Raw genomic sequence first — 17494 nt, 5'->3', positions numbered from 1 at the left:
GAGGAGAGGTCAAAGCCAACAAGCGCAGGTCGATGTGCTGGTGGCCTGGTGCTGGACTGCTGGTGCTGGTGCGCCCCGTGGAGACTTGATGGCGTTCCCCCGGCCCTCTTGCTTCGATGGCAAAAGTCAAACACTTTCATTTTGAAAAAAAGAAGAAGAAGACGAAATGAGTTAGATGGCTGGAAATTGGCAACTGGCCAAGCAGCCCTTTTTATCGCCACTTCTATCGGTCCTCATCCAATTGCAGTACAGGTCTACAGGATCTGTACTCTGCACTTGCTTCCTTCCTCTGTTCTCCATGTGAAGAAATATCAGAGGCCAGCCTTTTCTTTTATGCTCACTCAGTGATTGGGAAATGGTGTAATAATACATACATGTGACATTCAGAAGCTAGTCAGTGTAGAGCTAGGTCGGGTCAAAAGGGGAAAAATGCATTTTTTTGTTGTTGTAATAGCAACATCTACGTACGCCTTTTCATAGCCATGAGATTTCAACTACTACGCTCCTATTTCTTGTGTTTTGTATACTAAGACATGAACAAAGATCAATAAACAATGTGTAGACACACCGCTCCTACTGCGTCAAAGGACCGGACTTTCTATATGTTATCAGGTCTTGCCACCCTCCATTGTGATTAGCTGGCGAATCTTGCGGATATGTTCACAAGATTCTGAATGCCTGTGATAATATAAACGCCAGTTGCTATGCCAAAGAACGGCACGTTGGAAACTTTGCTGCTCCAGCCTCCACGTCAGACACTTTCTGCATCCGCCGAGCCCAATCACGCTGGCCTGACCAAACGCAGCGAGTAGTAGTGGTACTAAAAATATGGTTTGAGAAATGCGTCCACGCAGCTCTCTCTCGGACACGTAGAGGAAGAGAGGAGGATTAGGAAGGGCCATAGGTTAGCCCCCGTTTAGGTACGGCCAAGAATGCGATTTGTCCTTTGCAACCTCCATCATCAGTTCTTGACTTCAGGAAGCTGGACCCTATCTGAATTGGGGTGACAAATTTCCACACGGCGTATGGATCCATGCTACTCCAGCCACTCCAGCCTCGTTGACACGGTATAGCTAGTGTCATTTTTTTCTTTCTAAACTTGCATTGGACTGGTAAAAGGAACAGAGAGATCAAATCAATGGTCTACATTTCCGATTCTCCGAGAGAACTTCTCTATTAGAGAACAGAAATGTTATACAACATATATATGTTTTAGTAAAAAAAAATATATGAATTTTAATCCATGGGTGTTTATTTGCGTCCATCGGATCTGCGTCCCTCATGCCAGCAGCGCACCAGCAGCGGAGCGCAGCACTGGCCATGACGCGACGCGACCCATGACGCGACACCACCGGTGCACAGCAGCGTGCGCAGCACCGGCCATGACGCGACACGACCCACGACGTGACACCAGCAGGAACCAACCCTCTGAATTTTGTCCTTCCATAAAAAAAATTGTTTTCTGTGATATGTAATTTGTGATATATGGATCTGTGATCTTGTAATTGTCTGGAGATAGAAGAAGGCTAGAGGTAGAAGAAGGATGGAGGCTGTTGAATCTTAATCTTATTGTGCAAAAAAATTCATGTGTTGGAATTGTATAAAACACATGGTTGTGCAGTAGACAAACTCTTCTTTGTCCCCCTCCCGTTTTCTATTTATGCACCTATTTTTTTTTCTGAAACTTATGATGTCTTTATTATTATGTAGTGTGTATATTTTTGCTAGAGCAGTAATGCTGGAAACTATAATGTTTGCATTGTAGTTCATTAGTTGTGTACTTGTACTAAAATTGTTAAGCTCAAACTATTGGCTCTCTAGTAAGGATCGGATAATAAGCAATACGTTTCACCTATGATGTCACAAGAATTTTGCTGCTTATCACAGGTAGTCAGGGAGTAAATTAGGGCATGTTTGGTTCCAAATAAGTCACCTACTTATAAGTTAAAAAGTGAAATAAATAATTTATTTTGTCAAACACCACCAACTTATAAGTCATCCCTACTTATAAGTTTTAAGTTGGTTCACCCCTGCTTAAAACTTATAAGTCACCCTTTTCCGCGTGGGGCCCACACCTTTAATAAACTTATAAGTCATCTATAACTAAACAGGCATGACTTATAAGTCACTAGTTTTCAGTTAGCTGACTTAATAAGTCACCTGACTTATGGCCTTACAAGGTTATGAAATGTCTGAGCGTGGTGTTTTTTTTTGTGTGTGTGTGTGTCTCTGACCAAATCCCCTAGCCCCTTGCTCATCTGTCATCTCAGGTCGGCACAGGGAACCGCAGGGATCTAGATCGGTAGATCTCTACTACTACCACTTGTTAACGTTGGCAGTTGGCACTAGTTCTCAAACATACACGGATAAAAAGCCAATTTGTAGTAGGAAAAAACTGCCTGAAAGCGGAGAGACCGAAAAATTTGACCTCCTCCTAGGGATAAAAAGCCTCTGCGCAACCAGCAGGGAAAGGACGAGGTAGCCTAGCCACTAGCCGGGTAGCAATCACAGAAAAGGCACGAAACAATGCCATTCTCATGCAATTGGAGAGACATTTTAACCAATCAAGGAATCCAATTCAGCACTGATGATAATGCTATTCTTTAAAATTTGGCCAGAGTCCAGAGCAGTCCACATTCTGCATTTCTGGGGGGCATCCCTTTGTCGTATCATCTGCCTTTCCTCCTTTTAGGTGCATCATCAGTGCGTGGTGGCTAAAAGAGAGAGATTCCTCAGCCTGCTCGTCCAAAGTGCGCGCCTTTTGCTTTGCTTCGGAACCCTGCCCAGCGTTGTCAAGATGAGGGCAGATAGGTTCTCCTGGATTCTCGTTTCGTATGGTTGGAGGCGGGCACTGGAAATCAGTTCTTGACGAAAAGTTGTTTTCAGTGGGGGCATCTCTTTCTCTTTGGTGACCAGCTTCTGGATCAAGTTTTATACAAGCATGAAACTGTCGTCGTGTGGTATCTAAGAACAATCCTTAATTGAAAATTTGCAGCTGTTGAGTTGCCTATCTATGGCACACCAAAAAAAGAAGCTAGTAGCTAAGCCCCATCCATAGTGCAGGAAGAAAATACATATATTCTGTAATTTAGGGCATGCTTCGAACAATCATTCTAGGCTTCATCATGTGAAACTTTCATGTCCGAAGCATGCCCTAGTATATTTAGGGCTCGTTCGGCTGCTCTGGATTGAGTCCCTAGAATGATTCCAGTTGAAAATGGTTCACTAATTTGTATAGTTTTAAAAAGCTAGAATAATTTCTGGTTCAAATCCAGGGTAATCGAAACGCAGCCTTATAGACTCGATGAGTTTAAGAACTCTACCTAGCTAGTAATATATTAATAATATATAGGTCACGTAAACTATTTGGCCATGTTCGCTTCCCTTATAATCCTTCTTTTTCAGCCGGAACAGTATTTTTCTCTCACAACAAATCAATCGGAACTGTGTTTCGGCTTGTTTTTTCAGCGAAGCGAACGGGGCCTTTAGGTACAAACATACTATTGATATTCCTATTCTAGAGCATAACAGTGGTGTGTAAAAATGTCAAAAAAAATGTTTTTTTAGGACTAGGGGGGGAGGATCCCCACCATTTTCATTCATGCACAGTTCTTGCAAGCTCATAAACACCAGAAGTTCAGCAGGTTTTGGTACAGAAGCAGGGTGGTTTACAAGGACTGTGACTACAAAATGAATGATTGACACGGGGCTAGGAACAGCCACTTTGCACGCTAATGTTCACGAATGCTTTCAAGTAGCCACACAACTCAGACGAGACACACCGTAACTTTCAACCGGGTTGGAGATAACAAGCAATCCACTGTCCACATTCTACGGTTTGGATAAGAGAGGGCAGGTACAATGGATTCTTGTGTCTGTTTCCATCTTCTCTCGAGGTCTCAAAGAGTGACATGGACTTTTCTATCCTTTGCCAGCACATGATTCTGTCTTCTTGCATTGGTAAAGTGCTAGAAGATTAGCTACACAGTGGAGTGGATCGAGATGCGATTATCAGTTGCCCAACCATATATACTTTCTGCGTTGTGGATATATGGCATTTTCGGTACTAAAGGTCTCTAAATGGCTTTGATTAGTGCCTCTTAGTGAAAAAGTACGTAAGATTGGCATTTCCTCCTTCAGTCACAGATATAAGTCGTTTGGCCGTTTGGGACATCAAACGGTTTATAAGGTGAAACTTTGCAAAAAAAAAAGGTATTATTTAAGTATTATTTTATGATGAATCTACTACGTCAATCTATATTACAAAAAATTATGCTAGAAAGTACTACATATTTATGCATGTAAAAAATAAGTATTCTAGCAAATAATATTTTGGGGAAGAAAACTAAATCTCACTCCACTTCATATATTTACGATGTTAATTATATAGGCGCCAATGTGGTGGTTGTAATTCTCTTGTAGACTAAATGATGAATTAAAAGATTGTTTAACCTATTTAATCATGTTTAACTCCATTATGTTTGGACTATTTAGATTATTGTTACCAGTTTAAGCGGATTTGAACGGTCCAACTATTAGGAACTAAACGACACGGACAACCTTCGTTTACCATTTAAACATTGTTTTTAACAGTTTAGGTGAACAGTAGACCTAACCAAAGGATCGGTTCACTTGCTTGATTTCTATTTGCAAAGATGGAAACATACTTTTTTTTTGAGAGGAAAGATGGAAACATACATTAAACTAATGGTGGGGATCATAACAAATTCTCACCGTAACTCTCCAAGTCTAACATGAATCATAGCTCTCTCTCTCTCCGGTCATGGGTGTACCACACAGTGGGACAAGTAAGGAAGTGACATAGGTCTCATTGGATTGGATCCTGTGATAGCTGTCTGACCTGTCTGGCCTAAGTAGCAATCAGGATTCTATTAATGGGCAATGTTATGGTACCCTCTTTACTTGGCCCCGTTAGCGTGTCCTTAAACCCGGCTTGATCCGCTTATTTTTTCATCCGGAACAGTGTTTTTCTCTCACAAATTCATCCAGCATTCCTCCAAACCATCCAGATTCCTCCAGAATTCAGACAAGCGAACGGGCCATAGGAGGTAATACCTCAAATATATTTGAGCCCTTCACTTTTTTAGATTTGCAAATTTATTAATTACTTTATTAATGTGGGAAAAGAAAAAAACAAATATTGCTGAATCTCCTAGGAGAAAGATTTTTACATTAAAACTTTACTTATTTATCTTATTTTATAAAAAAATGTATATTTTATCTATTACCTCTTAGGATGTAATAGTTGATCGTAATCGTACCATCGAAACAAATGAACAGCTCATAGCTAGTATTTAGGACTACCGCAGTAAAACTCATTTTTAATAGTCACCTAACCCAGACAAGTTAGCTAGACCACCAACTAAACATATCCTAATAAACGATAGTAGAGTCATAGTAGAGCCTAAGAGTTTTTTTTTTTGGCTTTGCATCCAGACAAAGTTGCCTAGCGCGAGCATGGCTCCTAGGCATCTGATTTCGGGCGCCTGGGCAGGATCATTGCCTGGCCGGGAGCTCGCCCGAGAGACCGCGAAGCAAACACACCCCGATTGCCTAGCTCGTAATTCCACGTAGCTATGGAAATGTTGTCGTTATCCTCTGAATATTCTTCAGGAATTCTAACGAAGGGGTTCGTCTTTGCGTTTAGTGGAATATATACGTCCCTGAAATAATGGCCTGGTTGGGTTGAGATTCCCTGTCTCAAACAGTGAAGCCCAGTGGACAAAAAAAAGAGTTTAGCTGGAAGATACGTGGTAGTGGAAAAGCAAGGCATCCATTAAACACAGGGCGCAAATTAGCCCATCCCTCTCCCAAAAAGATCGACGCAGAAACGAGCCAACCGTACGTGAACCATCAGGCATCATGTGAGCTGAGACCGAAACGGAGGGATACAAATTTTCCAAAATCCGAAGAAGAAACGGGCGGAGAGAGATAAGGTGCGACTGCGGCGGAGTGCGTACGTAACGTGTCGCGCGGGGACTCGGCGGGCGGGCGGAGACCGTACGCTAGCCATCAGATGCGGCGGGCCGATCCCGCGCGCGCGAGCGAGGCGCTTCCCACTTCCCACTTCCCACTTCCCACTTGGGTCGGGTGAGTGTGAGCCGCGTCACCGCGCACGTCCGAGCGCCCCGACAGCGTCGCGCGTGGGCGCGGGCCCGGCGGCCGGCCCCGCGGCAGCGGACGGTCCCCGTTGTTCCGCTGCCCAGACGGCCAGAGTACTACTCGTATCTCCCTGCCCAATCCATATCCATATCCACTCCAGATGCGTCCACTCGCGAGGCGCGACCTCACCCTCTCATCGCCGAGAAAGGGAAATCACGTCGGCCGTGCCGTGTCGCGTGGGTTGGCCGGTTGCGCACGTCTGCCGGTCATGGGTGGATCATTTCTGCTGGGCGGGGCGTTTTTACCCTGTACTGCTGCTGCTATCGATGATTGGTTTACATCGTTTAGCATGTTCGGTTGCTCGTATACGATCATAGATTATAAATTGGAATAATGTTTTTTTTCACACTAAACCAGTCAGTAGTAAATATACGATCGTAGATTATAAGCTGAAACAATATTTTTTTTCACACCAAATCAGTCAGCAGTAAATAATCTACGATCGTTTACGACGAAACGAACAGGCTGTGTAATATACAAGGCACTTAGCAGGGAGTGTATATATATATATACTCACATAGTACGTGCATGTTTCATCTACAGAAAAATCTCTGAGACTGATCAGATCACCGATATGCTTATACTCGAACAATTGAACAAAATACAAATATCGGTGATAAATCTAGAATTTAAACTTGAGTAGACGGCATGTTCCTCCCTAAAAAAACAACCTATTTGAAGTTTTAGACACGCTCGCACATAGAAGTATTTTTGTTTGTCTATAATAATTGGCTCTTTTTTTATAGCTGTTAGTTGACCCTTATTACCTCGGTGATAACGTTTCTCTAGCCAAGCGCAAGCACCTCCTTAATAACTTCTTATCCTCAACCGAATGGCGGCAAGTCACGTCTAAGAAAAGGCGTCATGCATGCTCTCTTCGTCCCATAAAAGATGACACTATGCTATAAGATTTGTACAGGTCAAATTTAACTATATTTGTAGAAAATATTAATAACATTTGTATCTCCAAATAAGTTTATTATAAAAATAAATTGAACGATCGATACTAATTATGTATCATACATATTAATATTTTCTTATATATATTTGGACAAAATTAAAAATGTTTGATTTATCGGGAAGTGAGAATGAGGGAGTAAGTTGGTCCTGTAGACATCAATGTTTTATTTTTCTTAGATATGTGTTTTAACTATAAGGGCCTGTTTAGATCTTTTTATTCTAAAGAAATTAGAATAATCCACTTTAAGCACTATACTGGCCTTGTTCGGCTTACCCCATATTCGGCTTGTTCGACTTTTTTTTTCAGCCGGAACAGTTTTTTCCTCTCACAACAATTCAGCCGGAACAGTGTTTTTCAGCCAGTTTCAGCCAAGTTTCAGACCAGCGAACGGGGCCAATTTGGCTTGAAATTTGACATTCCACATCTTTTCCAAAATTTAGATATAAGCATGTCTTAAATTTATGAGGTGAGATATAGAAATTGATTCCATCGATCTTCTCATGCTCTATGCAACTTATACCATGCTCTTTGACTCGCTGGAGTGTAGCAGCAATGCGGTACATAAATATCTTCCCCATGTGGCCAGCAAAAATATATAAATAGATTATGCAGATTGTCATGTTAACTCAATTGATTTGTGCCTTAATTATGATTATTGAAGTGGATTTTAATCAAGGATCTAGACGGGCCAAATGCATGAGATGTGGCGCTCTTGCCTACTAGTACTAGTACTTTTTGTTTGCAAAAATAAGTGTATATTGATGAAGTAGTTTAGCAATGGGAATTCCCGATATTTGACGAGTGTGGAGATAACTTTGATTTGAGATGGAGGGCAACGTTGGCGGTTGGCGGTCCGGCGACTATGACACTAGCAGAGTGTTGTGCCTTAGCCATTGGTGCACCAACTTTAGATGATCTCAAGATACATTTTCCCCTGGCTAGAGTGAGATATGCACCGTGTTTTTTTTTAAAAAAAAAATTGACACGCCACTTTGCTACTCGAGTCGTACCAAATAAAACAACTGGCCCCGTTCGGATGGTATGGTTCTGGAAGAATTTGGATGGTTTGAAGGAATTCTGGAGGAATTTGTGAGAAAAAAACACTGTTTCGAATGAAAAAAAGAAGCGAATCAAATCGGGCTTAACGGCACGCGAACGGGCCCACTGTGTCGAAGAAGTTAACCTTTTCCCCAGATTCCCAGGGAAAAGATCTCCATATAGAGCCAGGGAAGGAACCATCCTGAACGTACGGCCTTTTGTATCACCGACTTGGGCTTCCATCGTGCGAGTGCGCGAGCGCGAGGACAACCAGAGAAAACAAACGGCGGGAGTAGGACCACCGTACTTTGTAGCGTTGCTCGTGCTACCGTACAAGGGATCCCATCCATGATCCATCTCGCCCCACGCCCTCCAGACGTTCCGAAACGCCAATCCGCCACGGCGGCGCCCGAAACCGATGGGCCTCCTTGGCCCGCCCCTGCCGTGACCGTGAGACCAGGGGTGGACGGGGGGACAAGGAGACGAGAAGAATCATCACGGACGATTCACGTCTAGAAAAAGGCATCGTCATCCAGCCCAGCCAGGCAGGATCTCACCTGGGCACGCACGCAAAGCTGTCAAGGCGCCCGATACGCTTGAACACGCATGTTACTTGCACGGAACGTAAGCTAAAGCAAAAACGGAAGGGACCCCACCGTAATCCTCGGAGGGACGCGAGGGGTGTAGGCGCAAAAACACGCACACGCAGACGGGCTAGGGTGCGAAATCGGGGAAGCGCGGGGGCCGTGTCGGGAGCGGTAACTCGAGGCCGCGCCGCACCGATCGAGGGATCCCTGATTCACCGAGGAGTGTTGTGAGAGACGTCCGGCCGCGAGCTTCTCGCGCTGGACGCGACGTGAGGAATCGGCAACGCAGCGCGCCCACCCACCCCACGCGCCGCGTGGTTGCCGGATTGGGGTTGTGGGGCGTGGTGTCTCTCTCTCTGCCCATCCTGCGGTCCAGCTCGCAGATTCCATTCGCCCCGCTCGCCGCCGCCTGTCTATATATGCCAGGGCGGGCGCACCTCCGGAATCCAGATCCCCTCGCACGCAGTCACCCACCCCCACCCACCGCCTCCGCCTCTTCTGCTCTCTCGCTGTTTCTTCGTCTCGGCTTCCGGTCGCCGATTCTTCTGCGCAGAAAGATTCCTCGTGGTGGTGCTCGCCCTCGTCCGTTGTTTCTCGTCTCGTTCGCGTGCTGCATGGGGCTGGACGTCGGGGAGATCGGGATGGGCCTGGATCTGGGGCTGGACCTCAGGCTGTTCGCCGCGCGGAGCGCCGGAGGGATGGCGGCGGCCGCGGCCAAGGGTGCGCCGGCGGGGATCGAGTCCTGCATCAGGAGCCTCGAGGAGGAGCGCAAGAAGATCGAGGTGTTCAGGCGCGAGCTCCCGCTCTGCGCGCGCCTCCTCGCCGACGGTGAGAACTAGAGGCCTCTCTCGCTCTCCTCGTCTCGTACAGTTTACGCGTCGTGGTCTCTTGTTCTGTTTCTTCTCTCCGCCCCGGTTCGCTGACGCGGTGGTGCGTGTCCCCTGGCCTGCAGTTATCGACGAGTTGAAGGAGGAGGCCGCCAAGAGAGGCGGAGACGCGGAGGCGAAGGCGGACGACGGCGACAAGCGGAAATGGATGAGCACTGCTCAGTTATGGGTGGACAGCGACGCCAAATCCGACGAGGTAGAGCATGCAACTCTGCTACGCCATGCTTGTTTTCATCAGATTTCTGTCGTAGTTTTAGTTTTTATCCGTGATGATTTCGAGCTTTGGTGTCCTCACGATCAATATTTTTTCAGACTTAATGAATAAGACTTGTTATTTGTGCTTACAGTCTGACAAAGAGCTACGGAGTGAAATCACCTCGCCGGAGCCCAAGTTGCTCGGTGGCGCACCCATGCCGATAAGGGCCGTTGCGGCGGTGCCTCCCCTGCCGCCTCCGTTCTTCAGGAGAGAAGACAGCTCTGCCGGCACTGGTCTGTCGTTGGTGTCGCCGGCAACTAAGGCGCCGATTTCTCCCGTGTCTGCCAGCGACAACACCAGCGGCAGATTCTGTGCCACCATGCCACCGTCTGGCTCTGGGGTCAACTTGCACTCTCAGGCTCAGCAGCAGGCCAGCAGGAAGGCGAGGCGGTGCTGGTCGCCGGAGCTTCACCGGCAGTTCGTCGCCGTTTTGCATCAACTCGGCGGCCCTCAAGGTACATATACACATGACCGGTCGTTTTATAATTTGTACCAGCTGTTAGGGAAAGTGTTAACAAATTCCATGTAATTGCAGTTGCTACTCCGAAACAGATCAGGGAGGTGATGCAAGTGGACGGGCTTACAAATGATGAAGTGAAAAGCCATCTCCAGGTGAGCAATGATCCGCTTTGTCCAGGCATTATTTCTTCTTAGCAGTGCCTATTTCTGGCGATATAGTGTCTTGTTTGGAAACTGATTCGATCGTGTCATGTTCGTATTCAGAAGTACCGGCTGCACAACAGAAGATCCCCCGGTGCGGCTCCGGTGAGCCAGCCGATCATGCTGGTGGGTGGCCTCTGGGCTCCTCAGGAGCAAAGCAGCTCCGGGTCTCCCCAGGGTCCGCTTCAGTTCTCCGGATCAGGCGTGGCCATCTCTGCGGCCACCGTCGGTGGCGGCGACAGCATCAGCAGCGACGAAGACGACAAGTCCGAAGGCTACACGCACGGTTCGCTTGGCTTATAAGTCGTACTTTTTCAGCCAACGGTACTTTCGGTGATGCTTATCAGCCAGGCGAACTTGGCAACAGCCAGAAATGCGTGTAAGGCTGCGTTTAATTTGCGGAAGATCGTCGGATGAGAGTGTAGAGATAGCGTTGCGGCTTTTGCTTGCGCATCGGTGTCAGTGGCAATAACAGATTCATCAGTCTGGAAGAGAGGTTGTAGTGCAGCCAGGCCATGCATACAGGGAGATTGGGCGGTGCCGTGTGCGTGCGCCCAAGAGATGAACTGACCATGAGTTGGGTTGCTGTGTCATGTGTACGTACATGGAAAGCTGATAGCGGTTTTCTTGAGGCTTCCTGACTTTTAATTTCCGGGCAGATCCCAAATTTTTCGCCCTGAGAATCACATATTATTACTATTATTATATATACATACAATATTCGTTGCCTGCGTGTTGTCTTTCAATCAAGCAGTAATTACATGTTATTATGGATTGAATTATGAATGGTTGCAGTTTTGTTGAATGAAATAAATAAGGTCGTTTTCAGTGCCCATGAAGATTGAACTTCATTTCATTTGGTTCAGCGAATCTCTAGCAGGTTTGCAACAGAGATCAGAACTCCCTGACGAAACCATATACCGCAGTAGATCAAGGGCCATGATCCAGCTAACTAGAAAAAACTACTGCTAATATTTGTACTAACCAGCATGCTAATCTCTTTGACCAACATGCATGTTTTCTGAACTACTGCGCGTTTCTTCGTTGAGGCAGAACCGCTTGTCGTAGCCTGGTTTGTTGCATGTTTGCTTGGGCCTTTCACGTCAAGTCGGATACATGCCATCTTGCAGAAGTTTGGAGTCAACAATGGTTAACAACTCTATCTCTGTCCGTCCATGCTTATCCGGCACGCATTCAGAAATCAGAAGCACGCACGTTGACGGCTGGCTTTGAACAATTTTCTGGCGTTCGACCGCATCAACGGGCACATGAGTGAACGAACGAGAAAAAAGAAAAGATAATAAATAAAAAAATAGAATATCACAGGGAAGAGGGAGGGATTATTCCGATTCCGATCGGCTCAGCATCGCTTGGTTCGCAAGGCGCTTTCAGCGTGCGAATATTCTTGCGGTTGCTTGCAGCATCTGCCGCGCGCGTCCGTCCATTACCTCCGCGGCCAGATGGGGGTGCTGTGCTGTGCGCCTGTACTACCCTCGACGATAAGCTAGTTAATTCGGCGCGTGGGTTGGGTCTTTGGTTTCTATAAGTCAGGTGACTTATTAAGTCAGATGACTAAAAATTAATGATTTATAAGTCATATTTGTTTGATTATAAATAACTTATAAGCTCATGCCTATTAAGTAAAAGGTGTGGGCCCATGTGAAAAAGGGTGGCTTATAATTTTTAAGTAGGAGTGAACCAGCTTATTTCTTATAAGCAGGAGTGACTTATAAGTTGGTGGTGTTTGACAAAATCAGTCACTTATTTTATTTTTTAACTTATAAATAGATGACTTATTTGGAGACAAAGAGAGCCTTAGTTGCCATTGGTGATTGGTCAGCTATTTTCTGACAGCAAAACGCATGGCCGCCGGCGCGGCCGCTCGATGCGGGCGACTGGACATTCGGTAGTACGCGTTCTGGTCTTTTGTTGTTGCTGGCTGCAGCCTGCGGTCTGCAGCGCGAGAGACAGCTAACGATCGCCCAATCAACGCATCAAGCAGTCGGGAGCTGAGAACCGAGCGTAGCTCGGGTGGCAAGGTCCGGTGGTTGACGCCGACCAGGGATCGAGCCCTAGCGACTGTGATTTTTTGGTGTCTCAGTTGGGTTAGTCCACAAAATAATTATGGTGAAACCACAAAAGGAATGCGACGCACTTTATCGTCTACGGATCCATAGACCCGGTGATTTTACAAAGAACGCGATCGTGGAATCTAGGTGTAGTTGTAGGATCTATTTGTATATATATGGTGTAAGTGCGGTGTGTGTGAGTGTGTGTCTGTCCATGAACAGATACTACAGTTGAGGCGAAAAAAAAAAACAGTCAGGAGCTAGCGAATTGGAAATTGGAATTGGGTGAGCTAGCATTTTTCTGCCGGTGCTGACTCTAATACAAATAACAGGCCCCAAGAAAATCTCTCTCTAAAAAAAAGGCCCAAAGAGCTCAAGAAACTGGGTCTTTCAAAAAGGAGATGTCTCTCTCTCACTCTGTTCCTGGGTGTATAAGCGAGAATCTGAAGGAGCATTTGAGCGGTAAATCAAGCCCGGTGAAAGCAGCCGCTTCCCTAAGTGGACGTGCGTACGATTTCGCGTGTTCCGTTTTCGCCGCCTTTCGCATAAGATAAGTTACTAGTATTAGCTTTTGATGAAGATATACATCGATTGGAAGTAGAAAAGGTGTGTCTTTGATTGTGAAGAGTGAGAAACGATCGATTGCGGGCTTCTTCCTTTATGCCCATTTCTGGAGAAATATGTACCGATGAAAAGAATCGAGGAAATATTAGGTGCAATTCCACTTGTAGGTTAGTGAGACGTGAACATGGCCTAACCCCAAATCGTTTGCCTCCTCCCCATTATTTACTGGGGTCAGCTGTAAAATTCAAGCGCCGTTGATAAGCCCGCGTTTAGTTGCCAGGCCAAATTCCAAAAAAGTGCTATAGTATCCATCACATCGAATCTTGCGATACATGCATGAAGCATTAAATGTAGGCGAAAAAAAAACTAATTGCATTTGATTGGAAAATCGCGAGACGAACGTTTTGAGCCTAATTAGACTATGATTTAACACTAATTGTCAAATAAAAACGAAAGTGCTATGATAGCCCAAAATCCAAAATTCACCCAACTAAACACCAAGTTTATTGAGTGGTATGGGCCGAATTAGGCGGGAATGTGAGATGGGCTGTGAGCTTTCTGACAACGTCTTACACAAAGTTGGGCTGGGAAAAGCCTTGGACCACAGAAACGACGAGCCTTGGAAGTTGGAGCATCCTTATCACTGGTTTCGACTTTGCCAACCACAGCACAAAACTATTTAGGACTACATCCATTTCAAATTATAAGATATTTTAACTGTATATAGTTTTTCTATACACTTATCAAATATACAATGTGTTTAGATATATAGTAAAAACAATATATCTATAAAAATCAAAACGTCTTAGATATAATTCAGGAAAAGTAAAACCTTTTCAAAGAGTAGCACGTAGTGTATAGGTATTTGATTGATTAATTAAACAGTTTCATTAGCGCTAGAGCCCTACCTGCCTCAGCCCAACCCAGCCCATGTCGAACTTCATTTCATGTGGGAAGGCCGGAAGGGCCTGATTTGAATTGAAAAGCACTTCTGCCGGCAGACCCCACCGTAGGATTGGCGAATGGCAGCCACGGAGCTACACTTTGGAGCTTGTTTGATATACTTGATTTACGTGTATGTTGGAGTGAATTAAGCTAAAAATTATTTATTTTTTAATCTAATCCACTTTACATAGGAATTGAGGTGAATACGCGTACAACAAAATGCAAGGATGACAAAACCTCTCGTGATCAAGAACAAAGGCTAGCAAATAATGTAATGCACGAAATAATAGTCGTTTGCAGTGCTGATGTTTTCTATTATTCTATTGAGTAATTCGACAAATCCATCGGCGATAAATTCAAAAACCTCTGTTTTCCCGGAGGAAAGTTCAGCAGTTCACTGTTCTAGTGAGTTTTAAATCTTAGTGAATTTCTGTGAACATGAATATATTTCAGTTGCTAGCAAGAAAGAGAAGTATGGTTCAGCTAAATATTTTAGTTCGTAACGCATTCTTAGGTCCATGTATGTTCACATGAACTTCGTCAAACGTCGCCTACCATTTAGGGTACCTTTATGAAATTTTAGATTCACTAAATGCATACTTAATAATAGCAATTTGGTATACTCATCAATACTTTTGTCGGGGACCTAATACCGGGGTACCCCAGAAGGTGGAACCAATAACCACCGAACGTGAAAAACTTCTGGACGCATAAGGGCGCCGTTTCATCCCTTGTTCGAGTGACAGGAGTTTGGTTCCGCCTCGCCCGACGCCTTTGGAAGATAACTCTGTCTCGCCCGAGGGCTCAAGGTTAATCTCCGTCTCGCCCGACGTCATTGGGACAGGCTCGGTCTCGCCCGAGGGCTGATGGATAGGTTCCGCCTCGCCCGACCCTGGAGGGGCGAGGTCGGTCTCACCCGAGAGATAGGAATTGGTCTCCGTTTCGCCCGACGGCAAGGAACGAGTCTCACCCTGCTCCATATCTAAAGATTGGATTCATCCTCCCTGACAACTTCTCCCCATTCCCTCAAGATGATAAGTACAGGGCAAGACAAGACGTTCGGGTCAACCATGGCTCAAAGGACCATACCCTGCGCCCTGGCAGGAAAAGTACTGCCAGGGGATGACAGGACAGGTGCTTTAAACCCTTCCGGGCGTCGCAGAGCCCGAAAGGTTATACAGGTGCGTGCTCCTCGCCCTGTAGAGTTGTAGACGCCGCCTTCAGCCTTGGGACACGCAACCCGACGAAGATATACAACAACCGCTACGCTCCAGAAAAGGACTTAATATCTCCACGCACGACGGACATTCCATCACCACGCTATGGACCCAAGGGAGCGGCACCCGCTTCCCGACCTCTCACGTCCGCCAAGTCAGAAGGCCTTAACCACGTCGTCGCTTCGGACCCCGACCCCTCGTCCCTCCGACGAAGACTCACAGGAACCAGAAGACGTGCGGAGCAAGGCTGAGAGAGGCCAATAAGTCAAAACCACTGTACTACAGCCCACATCCTGCGCAGAGCAGCATTCTGTAATCAACCTGACATTCTACAGAGGCATCAACAGTATTGTAGGCGCTTATCTTCCTTTGTACTCATCAAAATGAAGAACGAAGCCAGGTAGACGTGAGCCACAAGACTAAGTAGAGTATACATCCTAAACCCTCGCCCTTGTAAAAGCGACCCCTTCGTCTATAAAAGGGGATCCGCTTCCTCCATCAGGAGGACAGACTCTTGAGACCAAACAATACGACACTCAGATACACACAGTCAAGTGGCTTCGAACCTCTTGACCTCCCTTCAGCCCTTCCATCAGAGACTTGGAACCAGTCCCTCTCTCGATCGTTTGTACCTCTTACTATAAACCGTTTATGGTGCTAATAACACGAGCAGCAACAAACTAGACGTAGGGACTTTCAGCCTGAACCAGTATAAATCTTGTGTCCTTTAGCGCACCATTCGAGCCTAACGCGCATTACTATAAATTTACTTATCGGTGCTTGTACGAAACATCGACAGTTGACGCGCCAGGTAGGAGAGCTTGCGCGTTCCAAATCAGGCCTCGGATGGCCACCCACGCAATCACCTGGGCCCCGAGCGCACACGTGCGTTTCGGCGACCTAGATTTCATCATCACACTAGGAGGAGAGCTAGCGCTGACTCACTCAGCCGCCCCATCTCCCCCTTCCATCAACCTCAGCCGTCTTAGGCTTGAGGGCCCGCCGGGCAACTCCCTAGGAGTCTCGTCATCAAAGGAGGCCTCTCATAACGCCACCCTATGTCCAGAAGGGTCCATACGGAGTGCCCCGACAATGTTTCCATTCGGTTTCTGCAACGCTGCGACGACCGTTGGCCGCCTTCTAGCGCTACGTATGGTTCAATCACCCACGGACATCGAGTTCGTGGGGGTGATTGAGCAGGATACGGAGACCCTCTATGGGCTCCTCAACAAGGAGCCAGGATCATTCTCTAGCTCGAATTCCAGTAGGGGGAGCCACCACCCTTCCTGAGAATGCTTCATGACGTAGACCCCCGAAGGTCACGTCGAAAGCGCCTCTAGGGAAGAGGTCACCCCTACAAACCACCCTAACAGCAGATCCGGGGAAGAGATGACAGCCCCATCTCGCCTAAGGATGGAGCAGCTGAGGGCTCGTCAGTAAGAGATCGATGAGGCCAGGCAAGGGCTCGTCTAGGAGTACGCGGACATCAATCGCGAGATTGAACGCCGTAAAGACGGGGGGGGCGCGCCACGGCCTGCGCCGTACACCAAAGGATCCTCACCGACGATGGGGCCCTTCCTCACTTTACCCGAGCCAGCCAGAACATCGCCGCAGCAACCCCTTGCTACATGGCCTTCCAGAGGCCGCGACGTCCGAAGATCGCCATGCTCACCGAGAAATTCGCACGTTGCTCGAGCGTGCAGCAGCGCAGCAGGCGGAAAGTTTGTTGTCTCGATGACGCGAACCTAACACCAGCCAGCGCACGCCCTCAGTGCATCCCACCAAGGACGCATCCGTTCACCAAACACCGTCAGCCGGCGGGCAGCCCTCTGTCGTCCCAGTACACCAACGCCTCGGCCATGGCCGTGATGTACGCAGCATCATCGACGCTCGGAGACATGCCCACGGTGACGATGGAGAAGCAGCACGCCGCGGCTATCATCCCCGATGTGGCGGACGCTACGACAGCAACGAGGACCGAAGCCCGAGCCTCGGCCTACCAGGCCCTTAGGCCTTCGGTTGACACATCCTCAATGCTGCGTTCCTCCTAAGGTATCGACCGCCTTCCAACATCCCTAAATATTCTGGCGAAACAAATCCTGGGCTTTGGCTCGAAGACTATCGGCT

The 17494-nt window shown here is 46.9% G+C and overlaps 1 protein-coding gene across 1 annotated transcript; it reads left to right on the top strand.

The window, feature by feature from the left end:
* The first annotated feature begins 9129 nt into the window (after positions 1-9129).
* LOC136537972 (transcription factor HHO3-like) lies at positions 9130-11301 on the top strand. Its single transcript, XM_066529951.1, has 5 exons — positions 9130-9597; positions 9722-9852; positions 10004-10367; positions 10448-10524; positions 10636-11301. Exons 1-5 carry the CDS (start codon positions 9189-9191, stop codon positions 10873-10875), a joined length of 1221 nt encoding a protein of 406 aa, XP_066386048.1. The 5' UTR covers positions 9130-9188; the 3' UTR covers positions 10876-11301.
* The last annotated feature ends 6193 nt before the right edge of the window (positions 11302-17494 follow it).

The sequence above is a fragment of the Miscanthus floridulus genome, chromosome 2 (assembly GCF_019320115.1).
Source record: "Miscanthus floridulus cultivar M001 chromosome 2, ASM1932011v1, whole genome shotgun sequence".
In the NCBI taxonomy this organism is placed as follows: domain Eukaryota; kingdom Viridiplantae; phylum Streptophyta; class Magnoliopsida; order Poales; family Poaceae; genus Miscanthus; species Miscanthus floridulus.
The sequence above is the reverse complement of the archived record's forward strand: the minus strand, read 5'-3'. Positions and strand labels throughout refer to the sequence as shown.